Consider the following 19198-nt stretch of genomic DNA (forward strand, 5'->3'; position numbering starts at 1 on the left):
AATCCAATATGGTTGTGAAACTATTAAAGAAATGACACCAAGCAATGGAGGCTCTGATTTAAAGTCCTATTTTATTACATAAGGTGACATTATATGATGTAAACCTCACTTGAAACCACACAAACACACAAACCATAAAGTCGAAGAGATCTGTACAGACAGGGGTGCTGTAAAGGGGGGGTAAACAATGACGATTCTCGGGGCCCACGAGTAAGAGGGGGCCCAGAGAAGCCCCCAAAATTGTGGTGCTAAAAAAATATTTAATAGTAAAAATTATTAACTTTAAATTATTCTATTTGCTGTTTCCTGGTATCAAAAAATTTATTTGTTTAGGAAACACAAACGTCTGTGGGCCCCTTTCCCCCCTCTCAATTGTCATAAAATGGTTTAGTCCGCCCAAATTGTATAATCCAGGCAACACAGCTTGACTTCACTTATATTGCCGGCAGAATATCAACTTGACTGACAAGGAAGTGAAAATGCCTAAAAAATCTGGAAGTCAAAAACGGAAAGAGAAAAAAATAAGAAGTGAAAGAGGCAAAGGGTCGACATTATGTTACCAAGGTGGGTTTGTAAGTAGGCCTAAATTGTTAGTGGACCGCCCGTCCGTGACAATGATCGTAGCCTATGGCACTTTTCTGTGCTAACGCGCACGCTTTGTACAGAAGGCCCCAGGTCTCTACGGTAGCATTTTTCGACAAGTAAGCACGTTTATTTATGCACGTGATTTATTTAGACAAAGTTATTGCAAATTTCAAACCGTCAAAATGATGCCTTGTTCATTCTAGTGTTAAAGATAATTACCACACACCAAAATTCTTAGTATTTTTGTCTTGTTTTCAGTAAAAATATCTAAAATTGCTTAAATAAAGATGCTTTTTCATGATGAGCAAAACGACCCAAGAAAATAAGTCTAGTTTTTAGACCAAAAATATTACATTTAAGGGATTTTGTGCATAAAACAAGCAAAAAAATCTGCCAATGAAGTAAGCAAAAAATCTTGAAAATTTTTCTTAAACACTAAATTCAAGAATAATTTGCTTACCCCATTGGCAGATTTTTTTGCTTGTTTTATGCACAAAATCCCTTAAATGTAATATTTTTGATCTCAAAACTTGACTTATTTTCTTGGGTCGTTTTGCTCATAAAGAAAAAGCATCTTAATTTAAGAATTTTTTAGATATTTTTACTGAAAACAAGAAAAAAATACTAAGAATTTTTTTCCTGAAAATCATTTTTTGCAATGCTTAAGTTTAAATGTTGCGGTTAAAATGACTACTGGTGGCCATTCTAGTGTTAAAAGTGTTAAAAGGGAACTCAATTTTCTCCTCATGTTAGGTCAAGAAAACGCTGGAAAAAATAACAATACACAGTTTTAGTTAAACATTCAACACTGCAAAACATGACTTTCTTACAGACTGTCTTGTTTTCAGTAGAAATATCTAAAAATTCTTAAATTAAGATGCTTTTTCTTGATGAGCAAAATGACCTAAGTAAATCAGTCTAGTTTTAAGACAAATTAATATACAATTTAAGTGAAATTGTCCTTAAAACGAGCAAAATGATCTGCCAATGCGGTGAGAAAAAAATTGTGAAATAAGATTTCTTTTTTCTTAAGCACTTAATTCAAAATTAAATTAAAATTTTCTCACCCCATTGGTAGTCAAAATACCATAAAAGCACATGATTTTATGTAAATTAATATGAAAAAAGTCTCAGCTGTGTTGGGGGCCCTGTCAAGATTATTTTCATGGGGCCCAAAATCCTTAGCAGCGCCCCTGTGTACAGAAGTAGGCCAAGTAGATTTTTAAAACTTAAAGGAATAGTTCATACAAAAAAGAAAATTCTCTCATCATTTAAACTAAACCGTTCATGAGCCCCATTCACTTACATAGTATTCTTTTTTCTACTATGAAAGTAGATGGTGCTCATGATCGGTGTGGTTACAAACATTCCTCAAACGATTTCCTTCGTGTTCATCAGATCAAAGAATTACAGGTTTTCAACAACATGAGAGTGAGAAAATTATGACAGAATATTCTTTTTTTTTTTTTTTTGTGAACTATCCCTTTAAAGGCCATTTAGGCAACAACGTTTTTACCCGAATTATGTGTTTTGGCTGTTCATAACAGAATTTTGGGGTCCTGAAATGACAAACTTTTCAAAGTGCACGTTTTTAAAAACAACGCTTTGTGTAAACTACAAAAATGCAAATCTCTGGAAACGGTGATGTCATCCACATGTGTTAAGTTAAGTCTATAGGAATGTGCTAGTATAACCAAAACAACAATGGCGGCATACATGGCTGTGTTTGTGCTGCTCAAGATACTTAGTTTTATAAACACTTCTCCAACAAAGTTTACACAATTTTGCTGCTTTATAGTCACAGGTCAATTACGTAACAAACCCAACTTATTTATAACTCTGTAATTGAATGCGTACAGTATGCGTGTAGACATGTAGGTGGTGATGAGCGAAACAAAGATTTTCAAAGCTTTGAATCAATTGAAGCAATTGCTTCACAAAATGATTTACTGTTTTGAAGCATTACAAATGCCATACACCCTGGCAACACCTGCTGGTCTAAATGTCTAAAGACAACAAGATCTAGGCCTAAACTTAATGGGGCCATTTCCCAGATAGGGCTTATCCTAGTCCCAGACTTAAATGCTTGCTTGAGCTGCCTTAATTTGAAAACACCTTGTACTGACATATCTTGACACATATCAGTCCCATTGTTTTGTCTCAAGATGCATACAAAGTAATGTTTGTAAGATTTGTTTGTAAAAACTACTTAAATGTCCTAATATAACTAAGGCCTAGCCTAATCCTAGATTTTTTTAAACCCTGTTCCAGAAAACTGCCCCATAGACAATTACAAACAATTGCTAATTATTTATTAAACCATTAAATGTCTTTAAATATTAGTATTATTGTTGTGGTATGTCAGGTGATTACATAGACCTTACAATTTTGTTTTCCAAATTTTCAAAATGTTCCCAAACAATTGGCCTTGGTTTTTTAGTGTCACTCATTATACTTAAAACTTTTAACAACAAATGACCAACAAACACAATAGACACATTTCATAAAAGGTCCCATTTTTCCTGATCCCATTTTTCAAACTTTAGTTAGTGTGTAATGTTGCTGTAAGGGCATAAATAATACCCGTAAAATGATTAAGCTCAAAGTTCACTGCCAAGCGCTATAGTTTCTTTAACAGAATTCCCTTTTCAAAGCGTACAGCTAACGGCCAGTTTGGACTACAGCCCTCTACTTCCGGGTAAATTACATCAAAATAAGAGTTTTTGCTCATTTTGCTAAGCTCAAATGGCTCAGGCTAAGCTAAGCTGCTGTCGAATCACAACACACTGGACCAGCTACACAATCAGAACTCGTTACGCATTTCTGAAAAAGGGACTTCACAGAACAAGGGGACATCTGCACATTTTTAGGACAGTAAAAACAGCGGTATGGAGATAAGTAAATTGTGTGAAAAATACTAAGTTTTTTTACACACGAAACATGAACACATTATATTGCGCACCATAAACACAATAAAGTCTTTGAAAACACAGGAAAAATGGGACCTTTAACATGACTGACTCGAAATGAGTGAAGCATGGTAGACACTGATTCATGAGATCACTTTTAGATCGACACCATCGGGGTTCATTCAAAATGTTTCGAAACAGTTATGACGTAACAAAGCCTTGTTTGCCAAAATCACGTGACTTGGCCAGTTTGAAACATGCTCCAAACCAATGATTCGAAACAAAAGATTCGTAAGGTTTCAAAGCCTCACTAAACAGTGTTTTGAAAGCAACCATCACTACTTGCAGTATTTCTTACAAAGTAACATCGGCATCTACTGGCCTTCGTGGATACGTTTAAAGGTGTAGTGTGTAACTTTTATAAGGATCTCTTGACAGAAATGCAATATAAAATACATAACTATATTATCAGTGGTGTATAAAGACCTTTCATAATGAAGTGTTATGTTTTTATTACCTTAGAATGAGATGTTTTTATCTACATACACAGAGGGTCCCCTTACATGGAAGTCGCCATTTTGTTTCTACAAAAGCCCTTAACGGACAAACTTTTTTTACTAATTTGTCTCCAACAATGACATGGTTGTCCGGTGGCGGCTACCGTAGCTTCTCTATGCGTTTCGGTGAACGGTGGACTGAAACGTTTGTTGCAATTTGCAACCTCACCACTATGTACTAACATTTACACACTGCACCTTTAAATGTGGATCTTTAAAAACAACGCGTCATGACGCGTGTACATTATTATTTTTTTAAAAGTGAAAGAAAAATGTCTAAATTTATTACTACATCGTTGTTGTGTAAACATAGCCTTAATCTGTGAGGCTATGTATGTATGTATGTGTGTGTATATATATAACAAATTTGAACTGTTCTTTTAACTAGTTAACTGAAACTAGTTTTCCATCTCATTTTATCTATACATCCACTGGTGTAGACCAATTCCAAAGTTCTCTTTCAAGCATACGTTTCGGTGTCTCACTATGGGATACGCCCCTTCCGCGTATTCTCAGAAGCCCTTATTACATTACGCCAGCCGCTATTGGCTGGCAGGCATGACGCTTGTGCCCTGGGAGTGGCTCCTACCTCAGTATAAGATGAGGCGCACAACGTCATTTCCTTATTCAAAAACCTCTTCTCGCTTCACACCAGAAGCCTTACCGATACTGACGATTCATCGGCCGCCACGCCGTGTTTCGCCAAATCCTTCAGTTTGCACTCCAGCTTATTGCAGGATTTTTTACTTAATAGGATGGCTGCAGCAATGCAGAGTACCTCAGCTACAGAGGGAAATCTTCCGCGACCATGCACGTGCGGGAACAAGATCTCGAGCAAGGATACTCACCAGGTATGCTCTGCTTGTCTCGGGTTGAAACACGCCCAGGCAGCGATCGAAGCTCCCGGTTCTTGCGAGCATTGTGCGCGTTTTACGATGAAGAGCCTTCGTCGCAGGCTAGCACGCCAAGCTAGCCTGACAGGCCAAGACCCCCTCGTATCAGCTGCTGCTACGACTGTCACTCCACAGGTTCCTATTCCGATCGAGTTGCCCACCAAGGCAACTTTATCCTGGGGTGAACAGCTCGATGCTTGCGCTCCCTTCCCCGAAGTCCCCACCACGGACGATGAGGAAGAGGATCTGCTGGACTATGAGGATGAGGAGCACTCAGACATCCTTTACTCGGAAGAGGAGGATTTCGAGGACTCCCTCTTCCTTACACCTGCTCAACCGGCCCAGCCCCTCGATGCGGCGGGAACCACGGAGGAGGCGGGTGGGGCACCACCCTCTCCGCTTCTCAGTGTTGATCTGCAGGACGTGTGCAAACGCGCGGCGGAGAAACTTAATATTCCGTGGCCGACCGTAATAGCGGAAGCTGCAAAGTCACGCTACGAGGGAAAACGGTTGCCGAGAGCGAAACGGGCGGCGAGACAACTCCTTCCAGTTTTCCCAGAACTCCTGGAGGAACTCGCTGTCACCTGGAAAGACAAACCTTTCACAGGCAAGATTCCCATTCAAGGTGGATCGGTTCTCGACTTGGAAGGGATGGAGAAGGAGGGCCTTCTCCGCATGCCCCCCATGGAGCCGTTGGTAGCCGCACATTTGCATCCTAGGCGCTCGGCGGCTGCCAACCCCACATTACCGTCCAAAGCGGACAGATTTCAGTCTAACATGACGGAACGCGCTTACAAGGCGGTCGCTCTCTCAGTAAGGGCCCTGAATGCCATCTCTATGCTAACCGCATACCAAGCGGAATTACAGGACGAAGTGTCTGCCACGCCAAGTCAGACACAGTGGGATGAAATCTGTGTGGTTACGGATCTCTCACTTCGTTTACAGAGATGCGCGGTTCAGGCCGCGGGCAAGGCCATGGCTACCATGGTTATTCAAGAGAGAGGACGTTGGCTTAACTTGGCTAATCTTTCAGACAGGGAGAAGGAAGCCATTTTGGATGCTCCGGTCGTCTCAGAGGGCATATTTGGTTCCGCTCTGACTCGGATGCAAAAGAGATGCGAGGAAAAGAAGAGAGACGATGAGGCTTTGCAGCTCTGTCTGCCTAGAAAGACACAGAGCGCGCCTCCGCCACCGCCTCGCCCGACTTATGCACAGACGGCGGCTCGCCCACCCCCCAGTTTCCGCATCCCTAGACGGCAGAGACCTACGCAGATGAACGCGCCGGGTCAGACTGCAGCTCGCGAACAAAAGCCCGTCTGGCATCGTAAGACTGGTCCGCCCTCTACAGCACAGACTGACCCACCAGCTCCCCACCCCACTCAGATGGGGAGGAGGAAGAAGAAGGCGGTTTGACAGTCTTTCGGAGAAGAGAGAGCCCGCAAACGCCCCCCTGTACGCGAGCTCTCGACCTTCTTTCACTCAGTGTTCAAGAGGGAATGAGTTCAGAGATTCCCATATGTTCTGCGGGGACAGCAGAGACCGTTCGGGTCAGGGGACAGTCAGCAGTGAAGAGAAAGATAGATGCTGTAGTGGTGCATACCCACCCACTAGTCACAAGCACTTTACACTGTCAAAGTTCAATAAAGTTTTCACTGTTACCCCAAAAAATGTTGCAAAACAAAATCCCCCAAAAAATGTTGCAAAACATATCAGCAGAACATATTACGCCACCTTGGGGTGTCACCAGACCCCTAAGGGGGGCGAAAGAGCTAAACTCTGTCCAAACGCAAACTGTTCACGCATGCGCAATACAGATCATGAACTCTTCCCCAATTCGGCCACAAGAGGGCGCCAGTACATCACAAATGAGCCACTGGCGAGAATGCACACAGTCCCGCTGGGTATTAAGGACAATACAGTTCGGGTACAGACTGCAGTTTGCCTCTTGCCCCCCGCAGTTCAAGGGAATAATTCATTCTCGGGTACGGGGAAATTTAGAACACGTTTTACAGGAGGAAATTATCTCTCTTTTGGAGAAAAGAGCGATACGAGTGGTTCCGAGAGAGCAAAGCCACAGTGGATTTTACTCGAGGTATTTTCTAGTCCCGAAGAAAGGGACGCGAGCTCTCCGACCCATATTAGATCTGAGGGCATTAAACAAATACCTAAGGCGGTACAAGTTCAGAATGCTCACTCATTCCACACTCCTGAAACTGTTGCGCCCAGGCGATTGGTTCACGTCCATCGACCTGAAGGACGCGTATTTTCACATAAATATATATCCACCCCACAGGAAATTCCTAAGGTTTGCATTCCAGGGGGTGGCATACGAGTACTTGGTTCTCCCCTTCGGACTCTCTCTCAGCCCAAGAGTGTTTGTCAAATGTACAGAAGCGGCTTTAACCCCGCTAAGAGAGAAAGGCATTCGTCTCGTTACGTACATAGACGACTGGCTGGTAGCGGCTCAATCGGAACAGAGCGCGAGAGAACACACACGGATGCTGGTGGAGCATCTACAGAAACTGGGCTTGAAATTGAACACCGAAAAGAGTGTTTTAATTCCCACGCAGTCAATAACATATTTGGGTCTGTTACTGGACTCAGTCGCGTTCAGGGCGCGGCTGTCAGAGGAGAGAGTGGGAAAATTCATTCAATGTCTGGCCATGTTTCGGAGGGAAAACAATGTTCCCTTTCGTACATGCCTAAGATTATTAGGACTGATGGCCTCGTCATTAATAGTCATTCCGTTAGGCAGACTATTTATGAGGGAATTCCAGCGCTGGGGTGCGTCACTAAGACTAGACCCCTTACGACACTCTCGGAGGAGAGTGAGGGTTACGTCAGAAGCGGTGCTGGCACTGCGCCAGTGGAGGCACCCATCCTTTCTGACCAGAGGGACGCAAATGGGGGTCATTCAGTCCAGAAAGGTCATAACGACGGACGCGTCGCTGTCCGGTTGGGGGGGCATTCACGAGGGCAGATCAGTGAGCGGGAGATGGGGCCGACATCTATCCAATCTCCACATAAATTATCTGGAAATGCTGGCCGTCTTTCTGTCACTGAGACATTTTCTCCCATTTTTAAAGGGGCATCATGTCCTCGTGAGGACGGACAATACCACAGTGGTGGCATACATAAACCGTCAGGGAGGTCTCAGATCACTCCCCCTACACACGTTGGCACGCAGACTGATTTTATGGGCCAGTGCCAACCTCTTATCTCTGAGAGCGACGCATGTACCGGGGGTAACGAACCGGGGTGCAGATCTGCTTTCCAGGGGCAATCCTCTGTACGGGGATTGGGAACTGAACAGGGAAGTGGTCGATCAGATCTGGCACAGATATGGCACAGCGACAGTGGACCTGTTCGCGTCCTGGGACAATGCGCAGTGCCCTCGGTTTTTCTCCATAAAAGATCGGAACGCACCTCTGGGGATAGATGCGTTAGCGCACGAATGGCCCCGCACTCTCCTTTATGCGTTTCCTCCGATAGCATTAATACCCCCTGTTCTCGACAGAGTGAGGATGGAAGGGTTGAGATTGATATTAATAGCTCCGCGCTGGCCGGGGAAGTGTTGGCTGGCGGAGATCATACATATGCTATACGAAGAGCCGTGGTCTCTTCCGATACGAAGAGATCTGCTGTCACAGGCAGGGGGAGAGATTTTTCATCCACACCCGGAACGCCTGGCACTATGGGCGTGGCCAGTGAGTGGTTCATCTTGAATGCAACAGGTTTGCCCGACAGCGTTATCAGGACCATACAAAATGCTAGAGCATCCTCTACTAGATCTTTGTATGACTGTAAATGGGGTGTGTTTGAGCGATGGTGCGCAGATAAGCACGAAATTCCCTTTCAGTGCTCAGTGGCAGTAATACTATCATTTCTCCAGAATTTGATAGATCAGAGGAAGGCATTCTCTACGATAAAAGTGTTCTTAGCTGCCATATCAGCATGTCACATAGGATTTGATGGCAAGACTGTTGGACAACATCCTCTAGTATGCCGTTTTATGAAGGGCGCGCGCCGCGCGTTGCCTGTTTCAAGACCGCTTTCTCCCTCATGGGATTTAGAACTGGTACTGGATTCCCTTTCGGCAGCCCCTTTCGAACCGCTAGACAAAGCTGATCTTAAGGTGTTATCGTTTAAAACAGCGCTGCTGTTGGCTCTGGCTTCAGCGAAGCGTGTGAGTGAGATTCACGCACTTTCTGTGCATTCTGCATGTATGCAATTTATGCAGGGGGATGTGGGGGTTGCGTTGAAACCAAACCCTGCATTCATGCCTAAAGTTATTAATGCTATTGCTCCTCTTGAGTTAAGAGCATTTTATCCCCCGCCATTTGCTTCAGTAGAACAGCAGAAATTAAATTCCTTATGCCCGGTGCGCGCGCTGCGTATGTACGTGAGCAGGACCGAAGGGTTCAGACAGAGTGATCAGCTGTTTGTTTCTTGGGCTAAACCGCGCTCGGGACAACCAATAACAAAACAGCGGTTATCGCACTGGATTGTGGATGCCATTTCACTGGCATATTCCAGTAAGGGGCTTACAGCTCCGTCTGGTTTACGTGCACACTCGACCAGAGGAATGTCGACTTCGTGGGCTCTTTTTAAAGGTGTCACAATACAGGACATTTGTGATGCGGCGAGTTGGTCCTCACCGCACACTTTTGCAAGATTTTATAAGCTAGATGTCACAGCGCAGACACTAGCGCATGCTGTTTTGAGTGTAGGATCATGAATTCTCACTCGCCCAGTCTAAATATGTTTATTATTGATTTGGTTGGCAGGAGAGTTCGAACAGGCTATCTGGCAATACGGGAGTTAGGATATCCCATAGTGAGACACCGAAACGTATGCTTGAAAGAGAACTATAGGTTACTTGCGTAACCCCGGTTCTCTGATAGCATTAAGTGAGGTGTCTCACCAGATCACCCTCCTTGCTGTGCGAAGCGAGGAAGAGGTGTGCTTGTTTGAATAAGGAAATGACGTTGTGCGCCTCATCTTATACTGAGGTAGGAGCCACTCCCAGGGCACAAGCGTCATGCCTGCCAGCCAATAGCGGCTGGCGTAATGTAATAAGGGCTTCTGAGAATACGCGGAAGGGGCGTATCCCATAGTGAGACACCTCACTTAATGCTATCAGAGAACCGGGGTTACGCAAGTAACCTATAGTTTCATTTGAACAACATTGTAAATCTACATTTAAACATTAACAGTGCACGAAAGCACAATCGTATATGCAATGTTGAAAAAAATGTCTCAATGTCATTGCCACAAGCTAGACTTCACACAATAATTAACCAATGCAAAGAAGCATTGCTGTCAATATATGACAGATGTCAACAAACTACAGGGAAATATCTACAGTAAAAACTAACTTACTGAATAAACACCTGCATGACTCTAAACTCTGGTATACAAACATGATTTTTAGACAGATAAACACATACATTATTCATAATTCAAAACTACACACAAAACATAATAAGTACTGCACAAATACAACATACACAACATTGAATAAACAGAATATGTTGTTGTTGATCCCCAGTCATCAGAGTATCTCATCCAAAACCTCACTAAGGGCCGTTGAATAATTCATCTATACCAACCTTTACTAACCCAACTGCATACAAAACAACTAAAATATATTTAAACATCTACTCAAAAGAATACATCTTATTTAGAAATGAGTAAGCGTCAAGGAAGATGAACTCTTAGCATCTCCTAGCCTGCAGACTCGAGTGAATGAAGAAATCCATTGTAAAGCCGTTAGCTCTTCTGCTAACGTGCTAACAGACTCAACGGCTAGTAAACTTACCGGGTGAATGTCAGATGTGACAGCTCTGTAAAACACCGCTGTTGTTTCCTCAGACAGGCGACTGTGTGTTTACAGATGAATTATAGTCAGTAAAGAGTATATAATTACGGTAATTGTTCGCTAAAGTGAGTTTGGACGTAAGTTAAACGCGTATTGACGGTCAGCTCTGCGTCTCCACGTCACCAACGTTGAGCGTGACAGCCCACCTTGCGGAGCATGCGCAGCTCGGCGCTCCAATCACCGTGTTTGGCAAATTAATATTAATTAGGAAAGGAAATGGCTCGGAGTCGGACGGTTGCCAGGAAACGTCATCATGAGCTTTTGCTCTAGAAAGGTTTTTTTAAGTTCTAAAAAATGTAAGATTTGTCATAATTTTCTACTTATCTTCATGCATGTTGAATCCCCAATGTCTTTATTTGTTCTTAAATTCACATTTGGATTTTTTTTAAAGTGTTGCCTCTTTTTCAGTACACATTCTGAAGTGTTGTTTAGGCACTTTTAGGTATTAGGATGTTTACTTTTCAATAATGTATTTCAATATATTTCAATTTTTTATACTTTTTCAATAACAATTAAATAACAGTGATATTCACATGAAAGTAGAGGATTACATGTCTTTAAGACAAAAATATTTATTAAACACGTTTGGGTCATTTTTATCTTAAAGGGTTTTCTGCTTTCTATAGGAGTGGATGGTAACCGAGGTGGTCACCATATACTCTCATAGTAACTAGAAAAGCACAAACAACACTAAAAGTCTGCATTTGGGGACTGAAAAACAAAGACATTATTGGTTTAAATGACATGTGGGTGAATAAATAATGAAAAGTTTTTTTTCCATTTAAACAAAGACAATTTCATTATAAACATTAAACCCATTATAACATTTCTGTGATGTATCTGTTGTTTTTAGCAACATACTATTTTTAAATATAATTTTAAATATGTTTTAAAATACACAAAAAAATGGCAAAAAAATTTCATTGAAATATATTTTGAAATATGTAGCCTAATGTGTATAATTTATTTTTCGCCAATATATTTTTGGCCATTTTTTTAAAGATTTGAAAAGATTAAAATTATTATTAAATTTATTTTCAATTGCAAAAATATACTTATAATTTTATATTTTATACATACTTTATGCATTGTATACAAACTTTAATATTTTGGCCAGGAAAAATATGTAAGGGTTAAAAATAGAAATGTATTTGTTGGCCCTGAAATGCATTTTGAAATATGTGGATATATATGAAGGGTAAAATTAAATCTATTTTTAAATTCAAAAATTTATTTAAAGGGGACATTTCACATGACTTTTTAAAGATGTAAAATAAATCTTTGGTGTCTCCAGAGTACGTAAAATACCATATAGATAAATTATATAGCTTGTCAAATTGCAAAAATGCAAATGAGCTGATCTCTGCATAATGGCAGTGCCATGGTTGTATAGATTAAGGGGCGGTATTATTATAATAAGATCCAGTTCTGGCATCACAAGGGGATCCAAATTTCAATGACCTATTTTTCACATGCTTGCAGAGAATGGTTTACCAAAACTAAGTTTCTGGGTTGATCTTTTTCACGTTTTCTAGGTTGATAGAAGCACTGAGGACTCAATTATAGCACTTAAACATGGAAAAAGTGAGATTTTCATGATCTCTCCCCTTTAACAAAGCTTTACTTTCTACAAAATGTATTTAGAATTTAAAACATATTTTTGGCCAAAGAAATTTATTTCTTGGGCATATGGGAAAGCAAATAATAATTGATGTGAATAAAATTATTAAGCGGTTCTTTGTAAATTGATCCAGAATTTTACTTTCATCCTGTATTTTTAATCTAATAGATTTATGAATGAATCATAAAATTTTGCTTATACAAATATATATATATATATATTTCCAATTGGATGTGTGTCTGATATATGTCATCGGATTGACAAATCCAAGATATCATACTTTAGACCTACTTGTGATCTCAAGCGGTAAAGAGAATGGATGGATTTTATATTATTTAATCGTGTTATTTATCTATCACTTCTTGTTTAAAAAAATGCTATACTGTAAATTTACCTTGTACATAAATGGTAAATATGTTGTACTTACAGACAAATGTGTGGTACTTACTTTTGACTATCTACATGGTAATTAAATGGTATATTTACTGTACTTGCCAGTGGTGCATACTAGGTAGTTATTATGTAACCCTAGATAAGTACTGGGTAATACCAGATACATACTTTACATACTGTAACTAACAAGAAACACTACTGTACTTGAAGGTACAACATATTAAGTACTTACAGGCAAGTGTGGGTTAATGACAGGTACTTAGTGTACATATATGAAAACGAATAAACACTAATGTACTTACAAATTGTATGTACATGGTTAGCGTGTAGTACATAAAGTGCTACTGTAAATTCTTCAAGCAATGTCAAGGCCAGTCCATTAATCTGTGCACAGACATTCAGACAGATCTGACTTTTAGTTTTTTCAGTTATCACATTTTTGACATCTCCAAAAGGTTAGTAAACTTATTTTATTTACATTTCCTTAATGTTAAACAAAGCCACGGAGACCCAATTCTATGATATCTTCTTTATTTATACATTTGTGCAAGTATATTACAGTACAAGGTATTCAATCCACAGAGTTTGTTAAAAGTAGATTGGACAAATTCTAAGGCACTTTTCTTTGGCTGGATAGATCCTCCTTTTAAAGGTTTTGGTTTATTAAATACAAACATTGATAGCCAACCATCATAATAAATATGTTTTATTCATTAATGATATTATAATATGACAGATTATATAAACTCATGTAACAGTTTTTTTGTAACTAGTGTTAAAATGAGAAAGAGATCTCCACCCCCAAGTCCCTGTTGCATAGTGCAGAGCCGAAACTCCACGATGAGGGATAACAAGATTATTATATTATTATGACTTCATTCCATTACAGTCGACTGTTTCTGTCAACGGCTGAAGGCAACATGACCCATTTAAAACAACAATGAAACAGTTTGTCACAGATGGGTACATTAAAAAAACGTATGACCGTCTGGGCAGATTTCAAAGGACACTTAAAAAAACTGAGCAGGAACGGTGACCACTGATAATGGAGGTTCTTAATAAACATGAGCTTTAGTGTTAATGTAAACATGAGGATTTACCGCATTCATTCCCCCATTAAGTGAAACGATTACCCGTAAGGAACATCGTGTAAAACAAGCCACCAACACCCTGAAAGCTTAAACTGTGAGGAGGAAAGTCATAGTGAGGTTTGTAAGATTTTGCTTTGACAAAAGGTATAAGAAATCACGATGATAATTCCTTACAGAGTTCACATTTAAATGCATTCACATAGTTTAATGATAGTCTACAGAGTCGCTCTTTCCGGTTTCGTTCATTGGTGGTGAGATCGAAAGCGGACACACATACGCATACACACAAACACACTCGCATTCGCACAAAGGACCCTTAATTGTAGACGTGCAACAAGCAAATCATGGTCCCACCCTCCATAAAACATAAACATAAAATCCTGAGATAAACAATTTGTTGTACGCAACGCACAACATAAAAACCAAAACTGGTCATCGGTGAGTGTTTACTCGTACTTTCCCCTTACAGAAATTCCCCATCTCCCATTGGCTCATCCGTTAAACCCCTCCCCTTAAATGACACAATGCCTCTTCTCATTCGCTCATTCCAGAGGGCCGCTCAGATCTGATTGGTCACAAACACACTTAGTATTTACTACGAAGCAGTTATTGAGTGTATAAGGGCAGTGGTTAGGAGTGCATTCGGACTGCAGTTCGAGCAGTCCGCGTAGGTTTTTTTTTAGTTGTTTTCGGCCTGAGGGACCTCTCGTATGCTGTCTCTGAGTTCAGGGCGAGTGCGCGGCCGCTGACGTATACTGCGACCCGTCGTGATGAGGTTGGCGTAACCGGTGGAGTGTGAGAAAGCGTACGCGGAGCGGCGAGAACGTGCGCCGCGCTGGAATGTTGGCTTCCTCTTCTTTCTCTCCTCCTCTTCGTCTTCCTTTTCAAACTTTTTCCTGTTTCTCTGAATCTGAAGGATAAGAGGAAAAGACAGGAACACTGACTTAAAAATACAGAATATGTATTATTGTAAAGCAAGTGCATTCCGTAATGCATGTGCTCCCGTCAGCAGCGCAAAATTCATGAGTATGAACTAGAAATGTAATGCTGTGTTCACACCAGCCGCGGTAGAGGCGTCAAGCGCGAGTGATTTTAATGTTTAGTCAATGTAAAGACACGTTGTCGCACGTCTTGAGGTCTTGAGGTTTCGCGGCGCGAATTAGTTGTTTAGCGCGGCGTGGTAGACTCATTCGCGTGTCTAGTTTGCAATTGAACTTTGGCGGAAAAACGCGCCGCGTTAACCAATCAGGAGCTTGCTCTAGTAGTGACGTGATTACAGGAAGCGAGCGGAGTCGCAGAAGCGGCCAACTACACGTGGTAGATGTGAATTTGACGCCTCAATCGCGTCTGGTGTGAACCCACAGTAACGATTACTGGTTTAATGCTGCGTTCACACCAAACGCAAATAGAGCACCTGGTGCAAATGATTTTATTGTTATGTCAATGTAAAGACGCGTTTACGTTAGGGGTGTGCAGTGGCACTGCCCTCACAATTCGATTCAATTACGATTCACCAGGTAACGATTCAATTCAATTCGATTCTACGATGCATTGCGATGCATCAGAATTCTACTGTACACACAAGGCAAATTTTTAATCAGTCAAGTACAACTATTTTCAACAAAAACGGAAGCTTTTTTATTATATAGCAAAAACGGGTGCGTTTTTATTTACCCGTCTATCACGGTCATCTCTCTCCGCCTCAGCCATCTTGATTGTTGTTGTTATGCCCCCGGAAGTAATTGAAACTTTACAACTTTATTGTCCACTCGAGGCCAGAAAATAAACAGTAACATAATCGATAATGGCACTTTGCTGAATCGTGCATGCGATTATTGTTGACACCCCTAGTTTACGTGCTTCTGGAGGTCAAACGACGCGAATGAGGCATCTAGTTTGCGCGAATGATGCGTGAATGACGTGAATTGCCGTGTGATTGTCTCGATGACTAGAATTTCACATGCGGCTTTCTCGAATGAAGCGAGTAAACTCAAAATATTAAAGCGTCCAACGGTAGACCCAAAATTGACGGCTCAAACGCATCTGGTGTGAACCCACAGTAACGATTACTGGTTTAATGCTGCGTTCACACCAAATGCAAATAGAGCACCTGGTGCGAATTATTTTAATGTTAAGTCAATGTAAAGACGCGTTTACGTGTGTCTGGAGGTCTAGCGACGCAAATGAGGCATTTACTTTGCGCAAATGACGCAAATTGACGCGCGAATGACGCAAATTGGTGTCTTATGCCCGAGTTGAAACATTTGAACTATGCCGTCAATTTGCACTGCGTTAACCAATCGCACCAAACGCAAATAGAGTGGCTTGTGCAAATGATTGTATTGTTTTGTCAATGTAAAGACGCGTTTACGTGCATCTGGAGGTCAAACGACACGAATGAGGCATCTAGTTTGCGCAAATGATGCGCGAATTGCCATGTGATTGTCTCGATGACTAGAATTTCACATGCGGCTTTCTCGAATGAAGCGAGTACACTCAAAATATTAAAGCGTCCAACTACACGCGGTAGACGTGAATTTGACGGCTCAAACGCGTCTGGTGTGAACCCACAGTAACGATTACTGGTTTAATGCTGCGTTCACACCAAATGCAAATAGAGCACCTGGTGCAAATTATTTTAATGTTAAGTCAATGTAAAGACGCGTTTATGTGCGTCTGGAGGTCTAGCGACGCGAATGAGGCATCTAGTTTGCGCAAATGACGCAAATTGACGCGCGAAGGACGCAAATTGGTGTCTTATGCCCGAGTTGAAACATTTGAACTATGCCGTCAATTTGCACTGCGTTAACCAATCAGGAGCCTGCTTACAGCTGTGGCGGCAGGCCTGCCCGCAGTCACTCATTCAACATGGATGAACGACTGATATTTCAAACACTTGCTTTTTACGTGCGTCTATTTCGCTCTAGACACGCAAATGCATTCAAAATGTTACTAGACGCGAATTTGACGCTCTATTTGCGTTTAATGTGAATCCAGCATAATTGTTAACCGCAATAAAAAAATTTGGATGGATAATGGTTGGATAGTGCAGATTAAGGGGCAGTATTATACCCTTCTGACATCACAAGGGGAGCCAAATTTCAATTAGCTATTTTTTCACATGCTTGCAGAGAATGGTTACTAAGCTACTGGGTTGATCCTTTTCACATTTTCTAGGTTGATAAAAGCACTGGGGACCCACTTATAGCACTTAAACATGGAAAAATCAGATTTTCATGATATGTCCCCTTTAAATTTTACTTTGACTTTAGGATAGTCATTCATTTTATTTAGGGGTGATCTGCTCTTACCCTGTCTCCAACAGATGGCCAAATGGTTTGATAGAGGAACTGGATGCAGACGACAGGAAGGAGACAGATTCCCACGGTCAGAATGATGGTAAGCCACAGATACGGCTGTCTGAGAGCGTTAGATGCGGCACCTGACATATCATAACAAAAAGATTACACATGAATTGGCATGAACGTGGGAAAAAATTGATTGGTCTTATATAGAGCACAACAGCCCTAGTAACAATGATAAAACTAGAGACACTCACCTGTAAAAGTGAATGTTGATGGGAAAATGACGTGAATTCCTGCACTGTGGATGTCAAACATGATCCCGAAGTATATTGCTATACTGCCGAGAACAGCGAAAAAGTTCACAAAGGTCCAGTAGGAGGTATTCAAAGAGATCTGAAATTTAAAAAAAAGTTTTTTTCACATAAGAAGTCTTTAAATCTCAGTACTTGAAATCAACCACACAAATAAAATGGTTTGTTACGAGATCTGAAGGTTGACGGTGATGATGAGGGATGAAGCTGCGACCACAGCTAACGATTGATAGTCTGACGGCGCCTCACCATCCTGTCCCATAGTCTGCAGGAACGCACCGTACGGGATGAAGAAGATGATGAGGGATGTGAAGATGCCGTGAAACAAACTGACGAAGAAAGTCTTGTAGTTGAACATCACCCCTAGCTGGCCCGGAAGGTAAAGCTTCGGGAAGCGTAAACTCAGTTTATCATTCACATCCTACGCAAAGAAAAAAGAGAATAGTTTAGGATCAAAAACATCCGATAGTATTAAACTTTTCCAGAAACGTTCACGTATCGATACCTGATCCAGAAGGCCGACAAGGAGAACGGGCAGACTGCTGTAGCAAACGTTATACAGGGTGATGAACCAGTCTTCATACGCCGTCTACACAACAAAAAACGACAACATTTTCACACTGAAAATAATAAAATGAACATGAAGAAAACAAAATGAGGTTCAAAAGAGTTGAATTTACCTGTGAGGAAAATCCATTGAAGAAAGAGAACCAGAAGTGCACCAGGGTGAAGGCGAAGTTTTTGTAGAAGAAGTAGCCGAGGAACTTGCACATGCGGATGTAGGACCAGCGTCCGTGAACCAGCAGAAGACGCTCCAGATAACGAAACTGAGCGAAAGCGTAATCGCTGGACATCACAGCCTGCATCCCCTCCTGACCGCTTATTCCCACACCAATGTCTGCAGCTGCAAAGGATCATGGGATAGAAAGTTACTCAGATGGTTCAACACATGCATGCAAAATCAAGATAAAGCTGGGGTCGAAACGATACCAACATTTCGTAATGCATGTTTCACCAGAGGTCTTCAACCTTTTTAGGCCAAGGACCCCTAATGCAGGGGGTTTCAAACATTTTGTTGGCCGAACCCCCTTGACCCCTACATTATTTACTTGAACTACCCCCTGCGATTTTAAGTAAATATTTTCTTTCGTTCTTTCCTTTTCTTTTCAACGCCATGCCAGCTTCTAAAGCTATATACATGGCGAGAATAAAGTCTAATTATACAAAGTAAAACTACAAAAGATGTTTAACTACGTCTGGATGAACTTGATTAAAAACTTTTAAAGTAATATAATCAAAAAATTATATTACCCAAATTGGCCTAAATTATTTCAATAATTTAAAAGCACATTTACATATTAAACTTTTATTTAATTGCTTAAATTTGAAAGTTTTTATTAGTAGTTTTTTTCCATAGTTATTATTACCTTTATCTGGTCATTTGATAAGTGTTTTATTTAGATTTTTTTTTAGATTTAAAATCATGTATTTGCATCTTATGATTTAATTTTAAGTAAGTAATAAGTAATTAATAAAAAAAGTGTTATCAACTCACAAACCCCTGCAATTCCCATGCGAACCACTAAGCATTCTACATAACATTTTAATTTTATTGAATAGATGGTTGGTTTAACATAGTTAAAAATATTAGT

General features: G+C 40.9%; 3 protein-coding genes across 3 annotated transcripts in view; 1 reads left to right on the plus strand and 2 right to left on the minus strand.

The window, feature by feature from the left end:
- The window catches only part of dym (dymeclin), a 90589-nt gene extending 79600 nt beyond the window's left edge, over window positions 1-10989 (minus strand). Inside the window, exon 1 of the mRNA XM_055179747.2 lies at window positions 10766-10989. The gene's annotated coding sequence lies outside the window, so the exon portion shown is untranslated. The remainder of the gene's footprint in view (window positions 1-10765) is intronic.
- Window positions 6461-10018, plus strand: LOC129423361 (uncharacterized). The gene has a single exon (XM_055179599.2). It carries the CDS (start codon window positions 6461-6463, stop codon window positions 9680-9682), a length of 3222 nt encoding a protein of 1073 aa, XP_055035574.2. The 3' UTR covers window positions 9683-10018.
- Window positions 10990-13353: 2364 nt separating the features above from the next.
- Window positions 13354-19198, minus strand: part of atp8b1 (ATPase phospholipid transporting 8B1) — a 38694-nt gene continuing 32849 nt past the window's right edge. Inside the window, exons 23-28 of the mRNA XM_073871536.1 lie at window positions 18227-18450; window positions 18052-18135; window positions 17717-17967; window positions 17490-17623; window positions 17242-17372; window positions 13354-14840 (exon numbers count right to left, since the gene is read on the minus strand). Coding sequence (XP_073727637.1) covers window positions 14610-14840; window positions 17242-17372; window positions 17490-17623; window positions 17717-17967; window positions 18052-18135; window positions 18227-18450 — 1055 coding nt within the window. The 3' untranslated portion in view covers window positions 13354-14609. The remainder of the gene's footprint in view (window positions 14841-17241; window positions 17373-17489; window positions 17624-17716; window positions 17968-18051; window positions 18136-18226; window positions 18451-19198) is intronic.

Source organism: Misgurnus anguillicaudatus, chromosome 9, assembly GCF_027580225.2.
Source record: "Misgurnus anguillicaudatus chromosome 9, ASM2758022v2, whole genome shotgun sequence".
Lineage (NCBI taxonomy): Eukaryota > Metazoa > Chordata > Actinopteri > Cypriniformes > Cobitidae > Misgurnus > Misgurnus anguillicaudatus.